Source organism: Aulostomus chinensis, chromosome 7 (genome assembly GCF_037954235.1).
Source record: "Aulostomus chinensis isolate RoL2024-O1b breed Wild chromosome 7, RoL_Achi_v1.0, whole genome shotgun sequence".
NCBI classification, from domain to species: Eukaryota; Metazoa; Chordata; class Actinopteri; order Syngnathiformes; family Aulostomidae; genus Aulostomus; species Aulostomus chinensis.
This window is the reverse complement of record NC_141326.1, coordinates 30,667,412-30,690,169: the sequence shown is the minus strand read 5'-3', so window position 1 is coordinate 30,690,169 and position 22,758 is coordinate 30,667,412. Positions and strand designations below refer to the sequence as shown.

Here is a 22,758-nt window from a genome sequence, read left to right as displayed (position 1 = left end):
TTAAGTCATCAGTTACTGATACTTTGAGGAGGAATATTTTCTGTTGTTAACACCAAAAAACCTGATTGAGATGATGCACCTGAAAACTTGAAGGAACCAATCACAGTAGCACAAAACACGCGCACACACACACACACACACACACACACACACACACACACACTCACTCTGCTGGGGGAGGCTGCAGATCTGCAGAGCCTCAGGCTGATGCCTCCCACCAGTAGTAGTACTACCACTAGTAATGCTACTAGCTGCCAGTACTAGTCTCAGTGCCAGGACTAAAGTCATCAGACGTCTCAGTGGTGAAACAGTTTGATCTGAACAGGATTCCATGGCGTTGACTTCCACCATCGTCAGAGGAATCAAACTGGTGCAGGATCTCTGGGACGGCGCCTCCCACGCACGCTCATCAGTGTCCCTGCTGACATTGGCGTGTCCAACATGTGCACATCAGTGGATGAGCATGCTAAAGTTAGCATTAAGCTCAACCTCAGGGGCGCTGGAGACGGTTCAGCTCAGCATGAACGACCTGATGAAGTCGTCGTCTTCCCATGCGGTCAAATGAACGTGTCTCACTTACCAACTGAGCTGCCGGCCACTCCTCCCTGGAACAATGTTGACGATGACATCACTGTTGGCCTGAACCCCTCCCTCTTCTTAGGCTGAAAGTTAAACACGCAGTTTAACCTCCTGGAAACGGAGTTGCAGAAGCAAGGTGGTCCCTGTGCACTGAGATGTTTGTCAGATTTGTACATGAAACAATAAACTACTTTGGTTTGAATGATTAAAGAAGAGCAGGCGTTCATTTGACACTTTAATGTTTATGTGATGTGTATGAGTCTGATACATGAGGCACAACGTCTCTCCTGATTTAATTACAAATAAATATAAAAACATGGTTGTGTGTTCATCTGGATCAAAATCCACTGAGATGAAGCCACATCGGTCCAGTCCAGGTCAGCCCACCGAGACACTCGGACCCGTAGAGCTGCACAATCATGCTGAGGAGTCGAGAGGAAACCGCTTCACTTGTCAAAATCAACAACTTGTTTTAACAAGTGGGAGGAGCTTCAGAGGATATCCTGCCAAAGCTCTGGCCTCATGACTCACTCACGTCACTGGAGTCAAACCGCCAAATTTCCATGGAAATCTGTTACAACACAAACGACGTCAATACAAGAACGTGGAGGCTCCGCTCAGACGCAGAACGTTTCCATACAGACAAAAGTAACTCTACTTCATCAGGTGCTTGCTGGCGGCCCGCCGCCACACACATGAGCCTGGACAACCTTCTAGCATTCTGAGAACACTTCCTGTGCTCTTATGTTGAAATAAAGGACAAGTGGGCGGATTTTCAAAGGGAGCATCCTTGCTCCCAATGATACTGCTGTTACCATGGCAACATCTGACGCGCCACCTGATGCTGGAGATCTCTTATGCAGCTGACCGAATTGTGACATCACTTGTAAGTAGCATTCCTGCGGTGTCTGGTGTTGGACACGACTAAGACGGCAGTTTCCTGTCAGGAACCGACCCAAGGCCCATCCAGGCCCGGATGCGCCCGACCAACTACGACCGCCAACTGCCACGGCCACACAACCGCAGAATTATGGAAACGAGGATCACGATGGCAATGACTAAACTGTGCAGCTCTACTTCTCCAAATGGTGTCTGTTACCCAGCGAGGGTGGAGTGGAGGCACTGCCATATCGCCACCCTAACGCCACTCGCCACCATGCTACATTTCCAGGTCTTTCAGTGCTGTGTACTCCAGACCTCCATGGTGGACCGCTGGGATGCCTCCCCCTGCAGCTCTGGGTCAGGGACGCTCCACGCCCCCGGAGCAGGACAGGTTACATCAGGGCGTTGAGGTGTCCCGGGTGTCCAACTGAGTTCAGCATCAGCGCTCGCTGGTCCAGCACCTCCTGCTCTCTGCCAAGCGTCGCCCTCTCCTGCTCCACCATGGCTCGGTCTCGCTCGACCGCCGCTCGCTCCCTCTCCAACCACAGCCTCTCAGCCTGCACCGCCGCCCTCTCTCTCTCCACAGCAGCCCGGTCTCCCTCCACCAGCTCCCTCTCTCGCTCCAGCGCCGCCCGCTCCCGCTCCACCATCTCCCACTCCCTTTCCAGTCCTCCCAGTGCTCCGTCACACGCCTCAGAGCTGCGCTGGTTCTGCTCACCAGCATCACTGAACGGCTCCTGACTGTAGTCAGAGGTGGGGGGAGGGGCGGAGCGTGCCCGGTGCCTGGGAGCGGGGTCAGGGTGCTGCCCATCCTCCTGGGTGACGGGGGTGAGGAGCGGGGCGCTGCTCGCCAGACGGCCCTCCATTGCCTCGTTCATCAGGTGGAACCATGGCCAAGAGGAGGCGCTGTCAGCAACACTCTCCATCCCCACTGGAGGGTACTTGAGGTCCTGGAGGATACACGAGAGGAGGGGGGGAGACACGAAAGGAGGGGAGGAGCCACGAGAGGGGGGGGAGCCACGAGAGGAGGGGAGGAGCCACGAGAGGAGGGGAGGAGCCACGAGAGGAGGGGAGGAGCCACGAGAGGAGGGGAGGAGCCACGACAGGAGGGGGGAGCCACGAAAGGAGGGGAGGAGCCACGAGAGGGGGAGCCACAAGAGGAGGGGAGGAGCCACAAGAGGAGGGGAGGAGCCACGACAGGAGGGGAGGAGCCACGAGAGGAGGGGAGGAGCCACGACAGGAGGGGAGGAGCCACGAGAGGAGGGGGAGCCACGAGAGGGGGGAGCCACGAGAGGAGGGGAGGAGCCACGAGAGGAGGGGAGGAGACACGAGAGGAGGGGGAGCCACAAGAGGGGAGGAGCCACGAGAGGGGGGAGACACGAGAGGAGGGGAGGAGCCACGAGAGAAGGGGGGAGACAAGAGAGGAGGGGAGGAGCCACGAGAGGAGGGGGGAGCCACGAGAGGAGGGGGGAGACACGAGAGGAGGGGGGAGACACGAGAGGAGGGGGGGAGCCACGAGAGGAGGGGGGAGCCACGAGAGGAGGGGGGGAGACACGAGAGGAGGGGGGAGACGAGATGATTCTTCAGGCCTGTGTTTTCAGACAAACCAACATCATTGTCTGGCGTTGGTCATCATCAACTTGTGGACGTGATTCTGCTTCACCGTCCAATCAGACCCGCCTGTTTTCACACTGGTCAGCTGATGGACAGCTGTCATCTGATTGGTCGCTCACGCTACCTTGTATCTCCTCTTCAAATTGTCCCACTTCTTGGCCATCTGGTAGGTGGAGACCTTCCCCTGAAGCCCGAGCTCCTTCAGGATGGCCCTAAGGGAGGCGGGACAGACGCCATCAACAACAACAGCAGTGACACCTGAACATGGTTGCAGGTCTATCAGGTCCAAGCCTGCCAAAGCCCCGCCTGGGGACTGAATTCCTGGACAAGTTCCAAATATTACATTTCCATATGTGTCAAACTATGCACGCAACAAACTATCTGCCAAGTTTCCTATTGACTGGACTAATGACATCACTTCCTGTTCAGTTGTTTTTAATCAAGATTAGCATTCTCTGAAGGAAAGTCTGATCTTGTGATCATGAGGACTTGGATGACACGTGTTCAGACAAAGTGACTCCAGGTCAACAAGCCATCAACATTTATACGTAAATTTAGGTTTCAAAGTTCCTGCAGCTGATCGATCAGAAAACCAGCATTTTAAAGCTTGTTAGTTTGTTGTCATGGCGACAGACCAGCCACATCATGAATTCTTACTGCGTTCATATCACCGTCATGGTGTTTTTTCAGCTGCGGCTGAGGGCGGGAAGCCTGAGTCAAAGAATAAAGGCTGAATAATCTTTGTGATTCGGAGCTCAAGCCAGTCAACACAAACCCTTCTGTGAACAACATCAAGCGAAAATTCACGTCACCCTTTGTCTGAACACAACATGAGAGCTGGTGACCCTGGAGACTGAGGGGCCGAAGTTTGTGTTCCTGGACACAGTGAAGGAACAGGAAGGACTTCAATGACGACCACTCAACAACCACCAACACAAGCGTCTTACTTCCAGGCAGCCTTGGCAGCGTTTCTCCTCCCTGTGAACAACGCCTCATTAGCAGCGCGCAGTTTGATCATCCTGCGGGTGTCCTGGTCGCTCACTGTGGACAACCAACACAGACGCTCAGACCAGGAGCTGCTGGCCCCCCACAACAGCGGACAGCATTTATGATGATGATGATGATGATTTATGATGAAGAACAGCCAAAGCTCTTAAATCAGTTCAGCTGAATCAAACAAATCCCATAATTCAAGATTCCTTCACTGTCAGTGTACAAATGCAACAAAATGGAGGAGTTGCCTAAATCGCCACTGTGAGCAGACGAGGAGCTGAGCTGCTGGGCCGTTTTTGATACTAGAGCATCGTTCCACATCACAGCGCCGCCATCACACCGGAAAGGAGTGAAGGGTGTTCCGTCACCAGAGTGGGCTCTATTATGAGGACAAAGCACAGCCATCTTACTTTTGTACGAGAGGTCTGAAGGCGTGGAACACTCCTCGCCACTGGCGTCGATGTACGTAATGTTCCCATCAGCTTCTGCGGCGTCTCCACCCACCATGCTTTCCAGCTCCGACACACTGCTTCTCTCTGCCATCAGACAGTCTCTGTCAGCAGGCGGAGATGAGCTGAAGACGGCGTCCTCCTCGTTGGACCAGATGGGCGCCACTCTGGGAGCTTTCCCCACCAGCCGCCCCTCCAATGCGTCGCACATCAGCTGGAACCAGGGCCAGGAGGCAGGGTTGGTCTGGCCCTCCATCCCACGAGGAGGGAACTTGAGGTCCTGCAGACAACAAGAGGACAAACAGACTGATCACTGATTGGCTGCTGGATGCATGTGACCACAGGGACAACAACAGAGCAATGACTCAATCCAAGTCCCTTTGATGAGAATGTTCAAGGAAATGAGACAATACCGCTGAAGGGCTTAACACTCTCACCCTGACCAGCAGGGGGCGTTAACACGCCAAGAAATCCAGCAACGCGCTGACGAGCTCCCTCTCCTTCCTCTGGCGAATCCTAACCCTTCATCTTGAAGCCCAAATCACCGTCCACACTTTCCAGTCAGAATTTACTCACTTGGTCAAGCAACATCCTGGCGATTGGGTCGTCAGACCTGACGCCCGAGTACAAATCACTAAAAAGTCTCAATCATAATTCAAAAGGGCAAACGATCTCAGTCACATTTTGATCCGTTGGCCTGCTTCTAAATGGGTTGCGTTTGTCAGTCGTTACCATGACACAAAGACGACTTTTACGATGAAACAGACCCTGAGTGGCTTGGCCACGTTGTTCCTGTCGGCCAGGGACTGAGATTGGAGTTTAAGTAGTGGGCGGGTCTTCTCCGGGGTCGGGGAGGACATTTTTGACCTGTGAAGACCTCTAATAGAGCTGACAGAACCAGCAAACCATCATAATCAGTGGAAGAAGAGAAACAAGCGAGGGATAAAGATGTGGAGGTCGGGTTTGTGGTCTTGAGTGGTGCTGAAAGGCTGCAGGTGACAAATGGGCTAAACGTCACTTTAAAGTTCTGAATGAGTCCATCGACGCAGAAGGGAGCACTGCAATGTTCTGTTTTACTTCAATCTTACTTGAAGGATGAAAACAGAAAAGCCTCTTTGGCTAAAATGTAACCTATCCTGGTTGGGACTCGGCGAGAGCAGTCGCACTCCTCCTGTCTCCTCCTCTTCTTTCTGTCTGTCTCATTCTTTGTCTCAACTTCTATCCAGCGCAGCTGTGAGCTCTCTACCTAAAAACTAATCATGGAATTGATCAGCTGGTCTCTCAACGCTATTGACACCATATTTTCGACAAGGAAATCAGGACCGGAGGAACCTGCCTGTCCGCATGGAACCGACCCTGCGGGCTACGTCTTCGATTCCTGGGGGAGATGGCGTACCGCGTGCTTGACGCCTCTCTCCGTGGAGGACATCGAGGATCTCTACTTATTTGGGTTCATGGTTGTGGGGCTTCTCCTCCTCGGACTTGAAAAAAAATTGGCAGGACGACGGCTGCCACCAGATCTGGACCTCCATCTGGACCTCCACAACTGACCGTCATTTACAACGCAATCATTGAGGCTGGCAGAGCGGGGCAACAACAGACTCTTGAACTGAAACGCAGGATGGAAACCATCTTGGAGCAGTTGGCCGCTTTGCGAAGGGGAGAGTGATGTTGAAGACCAGAAAATTTTAACTTACAATTTGGATTGGACTGAAAGAGAAGGCGGATTGGAATGTGTGCTCCTCTGCCCAAACCCAAACACAGCTTCCTTATTGGCTACTGAAGGTCATCTACCCACTGTTTATCCTCCAGGAGAACTCCTTCTGCCTTGGTGACGCAAATGGCACGTACTACCCCCCCTCCCCCGTGTGTTCCTGACCCCCGCCTCTGCCCTCTCCACCTCCCTTGGGGTGGCAGCGCCTGTTGGCTGCAGCCTGCCCCACCCGGGCTTGGTTGGCACGGCTCTTGCTGCGACGCCTCACTCTCACTTGCCTCCATTGGGTCAACGGACTGCTCAAGTTTAGCGCACATACACAACAAATGTAGATGTGCTGTTGTTAAGTTTCTGAAGTGTAGCATTGTTACTTTCAATCTGTAATAATTGTGACGGCTTGTGATCGTTGTATCAGGCTTTGAGTTGTGTAATTAATTGCCCCTCGGGGATAAATAAAGTTATCTGAATCTGAAAACATTGATGATAAAAATGATCTTTGTGACTTCCTTGAAGCTGGACCACTGCCGCCACATCAGCGCCTTCACTGATGCGCAGCTCAGTTAGGAGTTCTGCTGCTTCCATTGCGAGCTGGAACTCGTCATTTCCAGGTTGGACTATCGTGTGCTTGGAACCGTAGCCACAGCAGTGGTGGCTGGACGCGGATGGTCCTGACCAAGCACCAGACCCACAGCGGGGACCAGCATCCTGGCCAGGCTAGCAGGCTGCACAGTTTCTGCAGCGACTTACTTTGTGTTCCTCCAACTATGGAACACAGCAAATGGTTGTGGAGGTGGAGCTCATAAATGTAGAGGAGTTTCACTGACTGAAAAAAATACACCGGTGAGACCTGCTCAGGGCGCGAGGACGACCTCAGACTGTCAGAGCACCATGTGACTCGCACAGTTACCAACTGTTGAGGTGCATCACCTTGAACTTGGTCTTCAGGTTGTCCCACTTCTTGGCGACCTGGTCTGGTGTGATCTTCCCCGTCAGACCCATCTCCTTCACGATGCCCCTGCACACAACCAGGACCGATCACCCAGGTGAGTCAGGGAGGCGCAGCGGCAGCAGGCTACCTGTTCTACAGCAGCACCTCGGTTCTTCTCTTCTACTGAGTGACAGATGCCCACGTCTCTAAAAATGGGATAGTCAGCAAATCGCTACAATCATTTTCAGCTTCTTTACCTCCAGGCCGGCTTGGCCGTGTTCCTCCGCCCCGTGAACAGAGACTCGTTAGCGGCTCGTAACTCAATTAGTCTCCTGGTGTCGTCTTCCGTCACTGAAACAACAGCAAGGACAATGAAACTCTGTCCAGAGGAGGAAGGAGAGACAGTCAACGGAGGTTCTTGACAGCTGAGCTGCTGTACCCGTCAACTCCAGGTCAACTTCAAAATTTTAAATCAACATCATGAGAAAACGGCTCGTTCAGTCAGCCACAAATCAATCAGATCAACCAGTAAATCCCCGGAGGTGAGACGCTCCACCTCCGACTGTCAGCCTGACAGTCGGAGGTGAGACGCTCCACCTCCGACTGTCAGCCTGACAGTCTCACGGCAGACGTCTCCCTCGTGGATCTCAGACTGAAGTGGCTGATGCTTCCTCCCAATGGAACTTTATACAGGAAGCGCCAATCTTTGGAAAATTTCCACTTTGCTGCTTCCACAAGGTGCTTGTGGTCATCCTGACCCTGGTGGACGGCGGCAATAAGCAGGTGCTCACACTTACATTTGTAGGTGAACTCCGCCATCCGGTGCAACTCCCCCAAAGCCGATGATCCGTTTTTCTCTTCCTGGTCAACCAGCAGGTCCATCTCCGACTCTGTCAGAAACTCCGCCATCCCCCCTCGGCTCCGGCGTGCACGCTTTTTGGGTGTTGGAGACATCGACTCACAGTCTTCGTCTTCATCCTCCACGATAGGTGTGAGGATGGGCGCGGCGCCGGCAAAGCGACCCTCCATGGCGTCGTTCATTCGGTAGAACCAGGGCCAAGAGCTCGGGTTGGTCTCAACGCCTCGAGCAGGGAACTTCAGCTCCTGGTGAGGACAGACAGCACTGCAGATCACCCACCTGAGGCCCTTCAGCGTGATGTGAGGAACTGTAAAATCAAGCGGGAGCAGCTGCTCATGTGGTTCTCCTGGTTCTGAACAGAGGCCCACCTTGTACCTCCTCTTCAGGTTGTCCCACTTCTTGGCCAGCTGGTCTGTGGTCAGCTTCCCCTGAAGGCCCAGCTCGTAGAGGATGGCTCTGTGGGAACGAGCACGTCAGGCTGACAGTTCACCACCACCGCTCAGGCAGGAAGTTCACTGGGCCGGACGGCCCGTGCGGCTACGGCTGCATGCTAACAGCTAAACGTGAGTGCATATTGTTTTCTTACTAACTCATCGTGACGTTCTCCTTTCTGCATGAAGTTTATCATCTTTAATGGAACCCTCATGAACAGAGAAGAGAACGGTAAAATGTAACGTTACCGGACGACATGCTGGTGCTACTGGAGTCATCAGAGGGTCAAACCAGCATCTACAGAGTTCTACAGTGAGTGTGCGGGTTCGGGTCACGGACCGAAGCCGAGCACGCTCACACACAGACATCTTTCCACTCACCGCCAGGCCGGCTTGGCCGAGTGTTTCCGGCCCGTGAAGAGCGCCTCGTTGGCCGCTCGCAGTTTGATCATCCTCTCCGTCTCCGGTTCTGTCACTGTTAACGAGGAGAACAGGATTGAGAAGCGGTTGCGGTCAATGTGCACCATCCTGCACCGCCGTCCGGTGCTGCCTACTTTTATAAGAGCACTCGCTCATCCTCCTCCAGCCCATCGGGACGCCCTCAGCAGGCGGAGCTTCCACATGAGCTGTCCCATCGTCCTCGGCGCTCTCGGCTGCCACCGTGTCCTCCATCTCCGTTTTGATGAGGAACTCCAAGATGTCGGTGTTCTCCTGGTTCTGATTGGGCTGGCCGTTGCCACGGTGCCCGGGAGTGCAGACGTTGTCGGGACTCAGCACCAGATTGCTGTTGTAGAGTCGACCCTGCATGGCTTCATCCATGATGTGGAACCAGGGCCATGATTCAGCCACGCCCCCAATGTGGTCCTGCCCCTGGTAGGGCTGCTTCAGGTCCTGGAAAAGACAAAAAACTGTACAAACACAACCAAGGAGAAGGTTCATGATGACAAAAGCAGGACTGGCAAAGAGCTTTAGGACCCGACAGCTATGGCCGCTGGTTCAGTGCAGTGACCCAGAACTTCCCGATCTGGACCCATGTGGTCCAGCCCACCGGCTGCACGTTACCTTGTACTTTGTCCGCAGGTTGTCCCACTTCTTAGCGATCTGCTCAGCTGTCAGCTTCCCCTCCAGGCCCAGACCTTTCAGGATGGTGCTGAGGACACAGACGAGTGACACGTCAGCTGCCACAAACGCAACTCGGGACATCCTCGCGCCATCGCTGTGCTTCAGACAACACGAATGTTCACTGACACATGAGATCAGGTGTTCACTTCTGAGACAGTTTGACCTGCATACAAAACATGAACACTCGCTGGGAACGTGTGTATGGAAGTTCAGCAGGCCAGAGGAGGACCTGCTGAGGGCTCAGTCCTGGACCCGGTCCACCTGCACCAGAGGCCTGGACCCTACCTCCACGCTATCTTGGCCGAGTTCCTCTTCCCCGTGAACAGAGCCTCGTTGGACGCCCGAAACTCAATCAGCCTCTTCACGTCCTCCTCGGTCACTAGGGGTCAAAGGTCAACAGTGAGCCGCCCTGGCAGGTTGAGCGCTCACCTGTGTTGGAGTTGACAGGAAAACTACTTTTACTTACTTTTGTAGGAGTTTTCCGGGAAGTGCGGCAGCGGGTTGAGGGCTGACTCCATGGTGATCATGGAAGGAGAGACTCCGGGAGCAGCAGGGAGGAGGAAGATCTGATGGCTGCTAATCAGGCCCGATGCTAAGCAGCTCCCCCCGCTAGCGCATCCCGCAGGTTACCCGGCTTTGTTTCTTGGTTTCCCCGCTCATCACTGGTGGCAGGCCCGCTGGGCTGCCCGGCGGCTCACCGTCTCCTCCGATGCTGCTGACTCCCAGCAGCCAGCTGACAACAAGGCTGCTAGCTAGCTAGCAGCTAGGTGGCTAAGCTATACAAGAAACTGACCCGGGCCGAGCTTCTCGCCTCACAGCCGCACCGGTTTCCGTGAGCTTGGACAGATGTGGACCTCCGCCGTCTTACGGTGTTTGGTGCCAGTGCCGCGTGCGTAGTAAATCAGTAAGGAGCACCGTTACCGGAGGTAACCGAGCCGTTCCTATCCCTGAGGGTGCGCTCGTTTACTCACCCTGATCTCCCTTCTGAAACGTGACGTGCGGCGCAGGAGGGCGGGGTCGGCTGAGTCTCGCAGAACATTCATATTAGTAGAAAAGACGTTTATCCAGAGTTTCACTCACATTCATTTCTCAAACTCAATGACAACAATGTTTGTGCTTCGTTCCTGGACTCCGGCTGGCTCCAGCCCAGATGTGCTCCAGCCCAGAGGTGGTCCCAGCCACAAGGTGGTCCAGCCCAGAGGTACTCCAGTGAACCCGCTGTTGGAATCGTCTGGTTCTGAATGATCGAGCCGTCAGGAGATCCCTGTTAGTGTCGAGGAAACAATAAAAACCCACAACCAGCCGTGTTCCTGTCTCAGGGACCCAGGAACATAGAGACGCTGCTGCTGCTGACCATGTGACCTCCTCCTCCACCAACCACACCACTGCTCGGACCTGCTGGTGAACACCTGATGAGCTCAGGACCGAACGGCCTCCAGGAGCAACCACGAGTAGTAGATGCTACATCTCTGGATGAACCTGGACCTCCTCTGGGCTCCGGGTCCGGACAGGAAACACCAGCACGTTTAGGGCCCACATTCGGATCTCACTCATCGGTTCCCTCTGATTGTATCAACCCCTATGGTGTCAGAAGCATTTAAGACCTTGAACTGAACCAGAATCCCTGACTGGGCTTCTCTCTCCTCCTCCTGTCCTCAGACGTGTTACTAACTCCTCTTCTTCTCCCCTCATCCCAGATCCTGGTGCTGCTGGAGGAGGCTCCAGACCTGAAGAGGCTCCAGCTGCCGCCCGTAGCTCCACCTGCTCACGTCCCCGTCTGTCCATCAGTCTCTCCTCCTGTCTCTCTCTCTTTATCTCCGTCCCTCTCTCTCCTTCTGTCTATCTGTCTTCCTCCATTCTCTGTCTTTGTCTCTGTCCATCAGTCTCTCCTCCTTTCTCTCTCTCTTTATCTCTGTCCCTCTCTTTCCTTCTGTCTCTCTGTCTTCCTCCATTCTCTGTGTTTGTCTCTGTCCATCAGTCTCTCCTCCTTTCTCTCTCTCTTTATCTCTGTCCCTCTCTTTCCTTCTGTCTCTCTGTCTTCCTCCATTCTCTGTGTTTGTCTCTGTCCATCAGTCTCTCCTCCTGTCTCTCTCTCTTTATCTCCGTCCCTCTCTCTCCTTCTGTCTATCTGTCTTCCTCCATTCTCTGTCTTTGTCTCTGTCCATCAGTCTCTCCTCCTTTCTCTCTCTCTTTATCTCTGTCCCTCTCTTTCCTTCTGTCTCTCTGTCTTCCTCCATTCTCTGTCTTTGTCTCTGTCCATCAGTCTCTCCTCCTTTCTCTCTCTCTTTATCTCTGTCCCTCTCTTTCCTTCTGTCTCTCTGTCTTCCTCCATTCTCTGTGTTTGTCTCTGTCCATCAGTCTCTCCTCCTTTCTCTCTCTCTTTATCTCTGTCCCTCTCTTTCCTTCTGTCTCTCTGTCTTCCTCCATTCTCTGTGTTTGTCTCTGTCCATCAGTCTCTCCTCCTTTCTCTCTCTCTTTATCTCTGTCCCTCTCTTTCCTTCTGTCTCTCTGTCTTCCTCCATTCTCTGTCTTTGTCTCTGTCCATCAGTCTCTCCTCCTTTCTCTCTCTCTTTATCTCTGTCCCTCTCTTTCCTTCTGTCTCTCTGTCTTCCTCCATTCTCTGTGTTTGTCTCTGTCCATCAGTCTCTCCTCCTGTCTCTCTCTCTTTATCTCCGTCCCTCTCTCTCCTTCTGTCTATCTGTCTTCCTCCATTCTCTGTCTTTGTCTCTGTCCATCAGTCTCTCCTCCTTTCTCTCTCTCTTTATCTCTGTCCCTCTCTTTCCTTCTGTCTCTCTGTCTTCCTCCATTCTCTGTCTTTGTCTCTGTCCATCAGTCTCTCCTCCTTTCTCTCTCTCTTTATCTCTGTCCCTCTCTTTCCTTCTGTCTCTCTGTCCTCCTCCATTCTCTGTGTTTGTCTCTGTCCATCAGTCTCTCCTCCTTTCTCTCTCTCTTTATCTCTGTCCCTCTCTTTCCTTCTGTCTCTCTGTCTTCCTCCATTCTCTGTCTTTGTCTCTGTCCATCAGTCTCTCCTCCTTTCTCTCTCTTTATCTCTGTCCCTCTCTTTCCTTCTGTCTCTCTGTCTTCCTCCATTCTCTGTCTTTGTCTCTGTCCATCAGTCTCTCCTCCTTTCTCTCTCTCTTTATCTCTGTCCCTCTCTTTCCTTCTGTCTCTCTGTCTTCCTCCATTCTCTGTCTTTGTCTCTGTCCATCAGTCTCTCCTCCTTTCTCTCTCTCTTTATCTCTGTCCCTCTCTTTCCTTCTGTCTCTCTGTCTTCCTCCATTCTCTGTCTTTGTCTCTGTCCATCAGTCTCTCCTCCTTTCTCTCCCTCTTTATCTCTGTCCCTCTCTTTCCTTCTGTCTCTCTGTCTTCCTCCATTCTCTGTCTTTGTCTCTGTCCATCAGTCTCTCCTCCTTTCTCTCTCTCTTTCTCTCTGTCCCTCTCTTTCCTTCTGTCTCTCTGTCTTCCTCCATTCTCTGTCTTTGTCTCTGTCCATCAGTCTCTCCTCCTTTCTCTCTCTTTATCTCTGTCCCTCTCTTTCCTTCTGTCTCTCTGTCTTCCTCCATTCTCTGTCTTTGTCTCTGTCCATCAGTCTCTCCTCCTTTCTCTCTCTCTTTATCTCTGTCCCTCTCTTTCCTTCTGTCTCTCTGTCTTCCTCCATTCTCTGTCTTTGTCTCTGTCCATCAGTCTCTCCTCCTTTCTCTCTCTCTTTATCTCTGTCCCTCTTTCCTTCTGTCTCTCTGTCTTCCTCCATTCTCTGTCTTTGTCTCTGTCCATCAGTCTCTCCTCCTTTCTCTCTCTCTTTATCTCTGTCCCTCTCTTTCCTTCTGTCTCTCTGTCTTCCTCCATTCTCTGTCTTTGTCTCTGTCCATCAGTCTCTCCTCCTTTCTCTCCCTCTTTATCTCTGTCCCTCTCTTTCCTTCTGTCTCTCTGTCTTCCTCCATTCTCTGTCTTTGTCTCTGTCCATCAGTCTCTCCTCCTTTCTCTCTCTCTTTCTCTCTGTCCCTCTCTTTCCTTCTGTCTCTCTGTCTTCCTCCATTCTCTGTCTTTGTCTCTGTCCATCAGTCTCTCCTCCTTTCTCTCTCTTGATCTCTGTCCCTCTCTTTCCTTCTGTCTCTCTGTCTTCCTCCATTCTCTGTCTTTGTCTCTGTCCATCAGTCTCTCCTCCTTTCTCTCTCTCTTTATCTCTGTCCCTCTCTTTCCTTCTGTCTCTCTGTCTTCCTCCATTCTCTGTCTTTGTCTCTGTCCATCAGTCTCTCCTCCTTTCTCTCTCTCTTTATCTCTGTCCCTCTCTTTCCTTCTGTCTCTCTGTCTTCCTCCATTCTCTGTCTTTGTCTCTGTCCATCAGTCTCTCCTCCTTTCTCTCTCTTTATCTCTGTCCCTCTCTTTCCTTCTGTCTCTCTGTCTTCCTCCATTCTCTGTCTTTGTCTCTGTCCATCAGTCTCTCCTCCTTTCTCTCCCTCTTTATCTCTGTCCCTCTCTTTCCTTCTGTCTCTCTGTCTTCCTCCATTCTCTGTCTTTGTCTCTGTCCATCAGTCTCTCCTCCTTTCTCTCTCTCTCTTTCTCTCTGTCCCTCTCTTTCCTTCTGTCTCTCTGTCTTCCTCCATTCTCTGTCTTTGTCTCTGTCCATCAGTCTCTCCTCCTTTCTCTCTCTTTATCTCTGTCCCTCTCTTTCCTTCTGTCTCTCTGTCTTCCTCCATTCTCTGTCTTTGTCTCTGTCCTGCTCTCCTGCTCTCTCTCCATCCCCACTGATCCTGGACCTGCTCTACTTGGACAGAGTCTGGACAGAACTTTGGTTGGGGTTTGGTGCCTCACTAATGAACCTGACTGGACTCCAACATTTACACTCAGCAATAATTTGGTTCTGCTTTGTTAATTCGAGCCGCAGGAAACCCCAGAAACCTGAACCTGACAGCAACGAGGCCTCAGGAAGGTTTCCCTCTTCTCTCTGTTCCAGGTTCTTGTGGCTCCGTGCCGTCCTTCAGCTCGTTGGAGCTCGAAGTGTTTTTGACGCTTAAACTTTCGATTGTTTCGACCAACCTACATTTTAGGTTGCAGAGAAAATTCAACAAGATAAACAAACCAGCGTCCTGCAAATAAACCTGGATGGGGGGGGGGGGGCAGGACTGGGTTGTTGGGATGCTTGGGGGGGGTCAGGACAGGGTTGCTGGGGTGCTGGGGGGGTCAGGACTGGGTTGTTGGGGTGCTTGGGGGGGTCAGGACTGGGTTGTTGGGATGCTTGGGGGGGTCAGGACTGGGTTGCTGGGGTGCTGGGGGGGTCAGGACTGGGTTGCTGGGGTGCTGGGGGGGTCAGGACTGGGTTGCTGGGGTGCTGGGGGGGGTCAGGACTGGGTTGCTGGGGTGCTGGGGGGGGGGTCAAGACTGGGTTGTTGGGGTGCTGGGGGGGTCAGAGTCCGTACCTTCTTCTGAGAGAGAGTGAGAGGAGCGTTTCACCCTCTGGTTTCACCCTCTGGCCTTCAGTGGTACTGGGAGTGCTGGGGCTCAGCAGCTCTTCTCTCCTGCTTCCTGGTGGCAGCAGGACGTCACTGCAGCCTGAACCTGCTCAGCATCCTGCCCGCTTCCATCAAGCTCACCTGAGACGTGCTGGAAGTCGCTCTAATCTTCTGTCAAAGTTCAAGTTCAAACTCCCATAGCAGGGCAGTCACGCTCACGTGGCAGGAGGCAGACAGAGTGGTGGGAATTTTACAAAGCCACACTTTACCTGAGTACTTACATTTATGTACTTTTTTATACTTTAATTTTTATTGATGTTTTCTCTGCATAGATGTAACACACACATCAAAACATTCAACCACAAACATAAATCAACATGTGGCAGTGACGATCAAAGCAGGCGGTCCAGATTCCACCCTCCTAAACCATGTCAGTTGCTGTGGTTTGGCGCCGATGGAGCACAGATGACGTCCGTCTCTTCCATCTCTCGTCAAGTTGAGCCTCCTGGATCATGGATCTTTTTTTCCATTCTGTAGATTTCCTCTGTAAGGTGGATCCACTGGTCCTTTGTGGGGGGGCCTTCCCTTCCCCATTTCTTCGTGATGGCTTTTTTGGCGGCTGTCAATAGCACTTTTCCCAAGTGTAGGTCTTCCGCTCCCACGTTCTCTTCAGTTAACTTTACAAGACACAGGAATTGGATATGCAAGAATTTCAACCAAAGTAACCCTAAGTTGTAGGAACCTACAGAATTTGTTTTTATGTAAATCATATTTTTCTTTATATTTTGGAAACTCTCCAGCTGTCCGTCTTTCACGAACACTCACGTTGCTGAAACTCCCTTCTCTGTCCACCTTTGAAGTCCTTTATCGTGTCTTGCTGGTTTAAAATTGCTATCAATGCGACCCCCTTTAAGGAGCCGGAGTCTCCCTGGATCTTATATTTCTGTATTATGTTGAACCTGAACCTTAAGGTAAACAACACAGTCGGGCCTCCTTGGTTTTTAATCTGTTGGAATGTTCCTTCATCTCCTGTAACACCCTCTATTGGGTACTCCCCGATTTGTTTTTCCATTTCTTTCCACTTTGCGGTTAAAATCTGTGTTGCACCAACCAACAAAAACCTTAATTGGGCTGCACAAATGTACATTTTCAAATGTGGAGTCCCAACCCTCCATCTTCTTTCAGTAATTCTGCTCTTGGCTTCCTCCGTCCCCAAACAACCCTTCTTCATCTCCTCCATCTCATAAATGGAGACTGAGGGACCTCTACTGGTAGAGATTGGAACAGGTATATAAGCCTTGGTCAAGCTTTCATTCTAATTAACATTTATGTACTTTTACTTCTTACTTGTTACTGCTCTTCATTCAGTAGGACAGCTTTGACTCCACTATGATTGAACGCATCAGCGAGTTTGAAGAAAATCATTTTACATGGAAAACATGAGAGGATGATGATGAGGCGATGAAGATGATCTGGTATCATACCTGATTTCTATGTGGACGCTGAAGTGATTACAGTACCTAAAACTTCTCTCCTTTACCTGTGAAGAATTTTTAATGAAACCATGTACTTTGTACTGTTTTATCTGAGTATTTCTACTGCAGTTGAAGGAATCTTGTACTTCTTCATCCTGGAAACAAGTTCACATCAAATAAAGTCAGGACTCATTTTCTGGATGAAAACGCAATTGTCTTCTCAGGTTTCGTCCATCAGGAAAAAGGAATGAAGCTTGTTTCACCGCTGATGTTTCGATCTCCAGCGAAGTTCAAAGAATCTTTTGTTTTCTGCCCTTATTTTGAAAGCGCAGAGCGGAAGCTATAAATGGTTTCCTGTTTGTATTAGCTAGATATTGTTGATGCTGTTGCAAAAACCAGGATGGGACACTGACGGAGTCCATGATGCTGAGTTCCACGCCGTCATAAATAATTGGGATCAATCAGATAATCAATCGTCTGAACAGGTAACACGTTCACCTGCACGCGCTCTCTATGACCTTATTAGGAGTAAAGTGACGGCTCTGGTCAGTCCTCCATCACCTGACCATGACACTATCAATATAATATGATTGTCACATGATAAAATTCTTATTGATGAGATTAAAATGACGTGAACAACGTAACATAACCCCCCCCCCCCCGTGTGTTCTACTCCTAAAAATCCCCACAGTCATTAAATTAACCCGAACAGACATTCATGTTTCTGAAACCTATCAATTACGTAATTTGCAATTAGTGTTCTATGTTTGTGTGTGTGTGTGTGTGTGTGTGTGTGTGTGTGTGTGTGTGTGTGTGTGTCAGCACCATGTTGGCCAGGAAAGGTCTTCTTCCGGACGGCTTCCTTCTGACTCGTCTAGCGGAGGACCAGAACCAGCCCAACCGTAGCCGATCCAGGTCTCAGAGGGCCCGCTTCATCACCAAGACAGGATCCTGCAATGTGGCCCACAAGAATATCCGGGAACAGGTGGACCAGCACACACACACACACACACACACACACACACACACACACACACACACACACTGTAACTCCTCAGTCTCAATGTTTCCTTCCCTCCAATCAGCTTCAGTCTTCTGCCGGTTCTTCAGGGTCGATTCCTGCAGGACGTCTTCACCACCATGGTGGACCTGAAATGGCAGCACTCCCTCCTCATCTTTACGTCTGCCTTCCTCTGTTCCTGGATGCTGTTCGCCATGATCTGGTGGCTCCTGGCCTTTGCCCATGGAGACCTGGAGCCTCGCAGCCCCAGCAACCAGCCAGCGCCCATCCCCTGTGTCACTGCCATCCACTCCTTCACCTCAGCCTTCCTCTTCTCCATCGAGGTCCAGGTGAGAGCTGCCGCCGGTCTATTTGATAGCAGTAATCCTGCCCACTTTTCACACATCTGCCAACCTACTGGACAAGCCAGCACCTAGCATCCCCAGGGTGGTCACTAGCATCCCCAGGGTGGTCACTAGCATCCCCAGGGTGGTCACTAGCATCCCCAGGGTGGTCACTATTGTCCCCAGGGTGGTCACTAGCATCCCCAGGGTGGTCACTAGCATCCCCAGGGTGGTCACTAGCATCCCCAGGGTGGTCACTAGCATCCCCAGGGTGGTCACTAGCATCCCCAGGGTGGTCACTATTGTCCCCAGGGTGGTCACTAGCATCCCCAGGGTGGTCACTATTGTCCCCAGGGTGGTCACTAGCATCCCCAGGGTGGTCACTAGCATCCCCAGGGTGGTCACTAGCGTCCCCAGGGTGGTCACTATTGTCCCCAGGGTGGTCAATAGCATCACCAGGGTGGTCACTAGCATCCCCAGGGTGGTCACTAGCATCCCCAGGGTGGTCACTAGCGTCCCCAGGGTGGTCACTAGCGTCCCCAGGGTGGTCACTAGCGTCCCCAGGGTGGTCACTAGCGTCCCCAGGGTGGTCACTAGCGTCCCCAGGGTGGTCACTAGCATCGCCAGGATGGTCACTATTGTCCCCAGGGTGGTCACTATTGTCCCCAGGGTGGTCACTAGCATCCCCAGGGTAGTCACTATTGTCCCCAGGGTGGTCACTATTGTCCCCAGGGTGGTCACTAGCATCCCCAGGGTAGTCACTATTGTCCCCAGGGTGGTCACTATTGTCCCCAGGGTGGTCACTATTGTCCCCAGGGTGGTCACTAGCATCCCCAGGGTGGTCACTATTGTCCCCAGGGTGGTCAGTATTGTCCCCAGGGTGGTCACTATTGTCCCCAGGGTGGTCACTAGCATCCCCAGGGTAGTCACTATTGTCCCCAGGGTGGTCACTATTGTCCCCAGGGTGGTCACTATTGTCCCCAGGGTGGTCACTGTTGTCCCCTGGGTGGTCACTAGCATCCCCAGGGTGGTCACTAGCATCCCCAGGGTGGTCACTAGCATCCCCAGGGTGGTCACTATTGTCCCCAGGGTGGTCACTAGCATCCCCAGGGTGGTCACTAGCATCCCCAGGGTGGTCACTAGCATCCCCAGGGTGGTCACTAGCATCCCCAGGGTGGTCACTAGCATCCCCAGGGTGGTCACTAGCGTCCCCAGGGTGGTCACTATTGTCCCCAGGGTGGTCAATAGCATCACCAGGGTGGTCACTAGCATCCCCAGGGTGGTCACTAGCATCCCCAGGGTGGTCACTAGCATCCCCAGGGTGGTCACTAGCGTCCCCAGGGTGGTCACTAGCGTCCCCAGGGTGGTCACTAGCATCGCCAGGATGGTCACTATTGTCCCCAGGGTGGTCACTATTGTCCCCAGGGTGGTCACTATTGTCCCCAGGGTGGTCACTAGCATCCCCAGGGTAGTCACTATTGTCCCCAGGGTGGTCACTATTGTCCCCAGGGTGGTCACTAGCATCCCCAGGGTAGTCACTATTGTCCCCAGGGTGGTCACTATTGTCCCCAGGGTGGTCACTATTGTCCCCAGGGTGGTCACTAGCATCCCCAGGGTGGTCACTATTGTCCCCAGGGTGGTCACTATTGTCCCCAGGGTAGTCACTATTGTCCCCAGGGTGGTCACTATTGTCCCCAGGGTGGTCACTAGCATCCCCAGGGTAGTCACTATTGTCCCCAGGGTGGTCACTATTGTCCCCAGGGTGGTCACTATTGTCCCCAGGGTGGTCACTATTGTCCCCAGGGTGGTCACTATTGTCCCCTGGGTGGTCACTAGCATCCCCAGGGTGGTCACTAGCATCCCCAGGGTGGTCACTAGCATCCCCAGGGTAGTCACTATTGTCCCCAGGGTGGTCACTATTGTCCCCAGGGTGGTCACTATTGTCCCCTGGGTGGTCACTAGCATCCCCAGGGTGGTCACTAGCATCCCCAGGGTAGTCACTATTGTCCCCAGGGTGGTCACTAGCATCCCCAGGGTAGTCACTATTGTCCCCAGGGTGGTCACTATTGTCCCCAGGGTGGTCACTAGCATCCCCAGGGTGGTCACTATTGTCCCCAGGGTGGTCACTATTGTCCCCAGGGTAGTCACTAGCATCCCCAGGGTAGTCACTATTGTCCCCAGGGTGGTCACTATTGTCCCCAGGGTGGTCACTATTGTCCCCTGGGTGGTCACTAGCATCCCCAGGGTGGTCACTATTGTCCCCAGGGTGGTCACTATTGTCCCCAGGGTGGTCACTATTGTCCCCAGGGTGGTCACTATTGTCCCCTGGGTGGTCACTAGCATCCCCAGGGTGGTCACTATTGTCCCCAGGGTGGTCACTATTGTCCCCAGGGTGGTCACTATTGTCCCCTGGGTGGTCACTAGCATCCCCAGGGTGGTCACTATTGTCCCCAGGGTGGTCACTATTGTCCCCAGGGTGGTCACTATTGTCCCCAGGGTGGTCACTGGTGTCCTCTGGCTCCACCATCAAGTGAATAAAGTCAGCTGGTGGATCAACAGTGTTGAATGACAACATTGTACCTGTTTGTATCCCCTCTTGTCCAGGTGACCATCGGCTTTGGTGGCAGGATGGTTACGGAGGAATGTCCGCTGGCCATCACCGTGCTGATCATCCAGAACATACTGGGCTTGATCATCAATGCTGTGATGCTCGGCTGCGTGTTCATGAAGACGGCACAAGCCAATCGCCGAGCTGAGACGCTCATCTTCTCCAGGAACGCTGTTATTGCTCCTCGAAATGGCCGGCCGACGTTAATGTTCCGAGTGGGAGACCTGAGGAAGAGTATGATCATCTCGGCCACCGTCCAGCTGCAGGTGTGTTTCTGACAGGCTAAAATCACGATTAAAATGTACGTATATTAAGATACGCTTTCCCTCCAGGTGATCCGGCGCACGGTGACAGCGGAGGGCGAGGTGATACCAGTTTGCCAGCTGGACATCCAGGTGGAAAACCCATTGAGGAGCAATGGCATCTTCCTGGTGTCTCCTCTGGTTATCAGCCACACCATGGAGCGCGGCAGCCCCCTGTACGAGCTGTCGGCCCAGTCGCTGGCCTCTGAAGACCTGGAGGTCATCGTCATCCTTGAAGGTCAGCTGACCCGGACCCGCCACCCAGATACTGATGTTCAGAGGGAACTCTGGGTCGTTGTCCTGATTAGGTAGAATGATAAACAGGTGTTCAGTGCTGGCTGAAGTCCACACATTCTTGAAAATATATATTTGAATAGGCGGCCCGGTGGAGCAGTGGTCCTCACTGTGGCCCCCACCAAGAAGGTTGTGGGTGGAGCCCCGGCTGCAGCACGGGGTCTTTCTGTGTGAGTCTCCATGTTCTCCCTGTTCCTGCTGGGTTCTCTCTGGTACTCCAGCTTCCTCCACAGTCCAAAGACATCAAGAGGGACCAGGTTAATCCAGACTCTAAATTGACCGTAGGCGTGGCTGGGAGAGCCAATGGTTGTCTGTCTCTATGTGTTGGCCCTGCCATGGACTGGGGACCTGTCCAGGGGGAAGGCTGCTGGGATAGGCTCCACCCCCACCACCCTCAACAGGAAGAAAATGTATGAATGATGGATATTTGAATATGTGTTTGGTGATTTGGTGTTTTATAGTAGTGTTGTGATGGCGTCTGGTTCCTCAGGTGTGGTGGAGACGACTGGGATCAGCATGCAGGCTCGCACCTCCTACACCCCCGAGGAGATCCTGTGGGGGCGGCGCTTCGTCTCCATCATAAGTGAGGAGGACGGACGTTACTGCGTCGACTACTCCAAGTTTGGGAACACGGTTCCTGTTCGCATGTCATCTCTCAGCGCCAAGGAGCTGGACCAGACCCGGGGCGTCCAGGGAGGCGGGTCCGACACGCACCTGCAGGGGTGGGGGTTGGTCCGGGCTGGCAGGGGAGGCTTCCGCAGAGGAGGTCGCACCTGTGACACTGCTGCCTCCCAGCCCTGGTACACCCAGTCAGACGAGCCAGAGAGAGAGGTGGAGCAGAGGGGACAGAAGAAGACAGTACAGCTGGAGGTGATGGGACGGCAGGTGGACGAGGACAGACTGGGACACCTGAGTGACTGAAGACCAGGAAACGCTCAGGATGTCTTTGCTTCAGGACCTTCATATCCTGGTCAACAAGGACAAAATCGCCATCCTCATAAATCTTGCCTGTTATTTCCCATAGGCTCCATTTTTATTAATTTTCAAATTTACAATTATTTGATATTTTGGCTTTTATTTCCGCACTCGTTTCTTAATTATTTGTCTATAAATTAATTTGCTTGTGATTACGGCATTTTTAGTCTTCAGTATTTGTATTGTATATGAATCATAAACTCTATTGCATATTAATGTATTAATATCTACTGAAAAACAATTGTCATAAATAAATTATTCAGTAAAGATAATATATGAAATACTAAATGTCATCAAATAAAGGTATCAAGTGTATCGAGTTTATGAGGTGTATCAGGTGTTACGAGTGTATCAGGTGTTATCGGTGTATCAGGTGTTATTGGTGTATCAGGTGTTACCGGGTCTATCAGGTGTTATCGGTGTATCAGGTGTTATCGGTGTATCAGGTGTTACCGGGTCTATCAGGTGTTATCGGTGTATCAGGTGTTATCGGTGTATCAGGTGTTATCGGTGTATCAGGTGTTACCGGTCTATCAGGTGTTATCCATGTATCAGGTGTTACCGGGTCTATCAGGTGTTATCGGTGTATCAGGTGTTTTCGGTGTATCAGGTGTTACCGGGTCTATCAGGTGTTATCGGTGTATCAGGTGTTTTCGGTGTATCAGGTGTTTTCGGTGTATCAGGTGTTACCGGGTCTATCAGGTGTTACCGGGTCTATCAGGTGTTATCGGTCTATCAG

At 52.3% G+C, this 22,758-nt stretch overlaps 3 protein-coding genes across 3 annotated transcripts; 2 read left to right on the top strand and 1 right to left on the bottom strand.

Moving 5' to 3' along the window:
• Positions 1-311: 311 nt before the first annotated feature.
• On the bottom strand, positions 312-10,794 carry LOC147259499 (uncharacterized). Its single transcript, XM_086209919.1, has 13 exons — positions 10,038-10,794; positions 9,857-9,950; positions 9,512-9,599; positions 9,004-9,340; positions 8,831-8,924; positions 8,387-8,474; positions 7,957-8,263; positions 7,417-7,510; positions 7,159-7,246; positions 4,479-4,797; positions 4,023-4,116; positions 3,200-3,287; positions 312-2,411 (listed from the first exon to the last, which is right to left on the bottom strand). The coding sequence occupies exons 1-13, from the start codon at positions 10,096-10,098 to the stop codon at positions 1,854-1,856; spliced, it is 2,310 nt and encodes a 769-aa protein (XP_086066045.1). The 5' UTR covers positions 10,099-10,794; the 3' UTR covers positions 312-1,853.
• On the top strand, positions 9,903-15,166 carry LOC147259498 (uncharacterized). The gene is made up of 3 exons (XM_086207969.1): positions 9,903-11,155; positions 11,269-12,383; positions 15,050-15,166. Exons 1-3 carry the CDS (start codon positions 10,984-10,986, stop codon positions 15,164-15,166), a joined length of 1,404 nt encoding a protein of 467 aa, XP_086064095.1. The 5' UTR covers positions 9,903-10,983.
• Positions 15,037-22,342, top strand: kcnj11l (potassium inwardly rectifying channel subfamily J member 11, like). Its single transcript, XM_086207933.1, has 6 exons — positions 15,037-16,981; positions 17,319-17,481; positions 17,607-17,846; positions 20,445-20,714; positions 20,781-20,988; positions 21,535-22,342. The coding sequence occupies exons 2-6, from the start codon at positions 17,323-17,325 to the stop codon at positions 21,963-21,965; spliced, it is 1,308 nt and encodes a 435-aa protein (XP_086064059.1). The 5' UTR covers positions 15,037-16,981; positions 17,319-17,322; the 3' UTR covers positions 21,966-22,342.
• Positions 22,343-22,758: the final 416 nt, after the last annotated feature.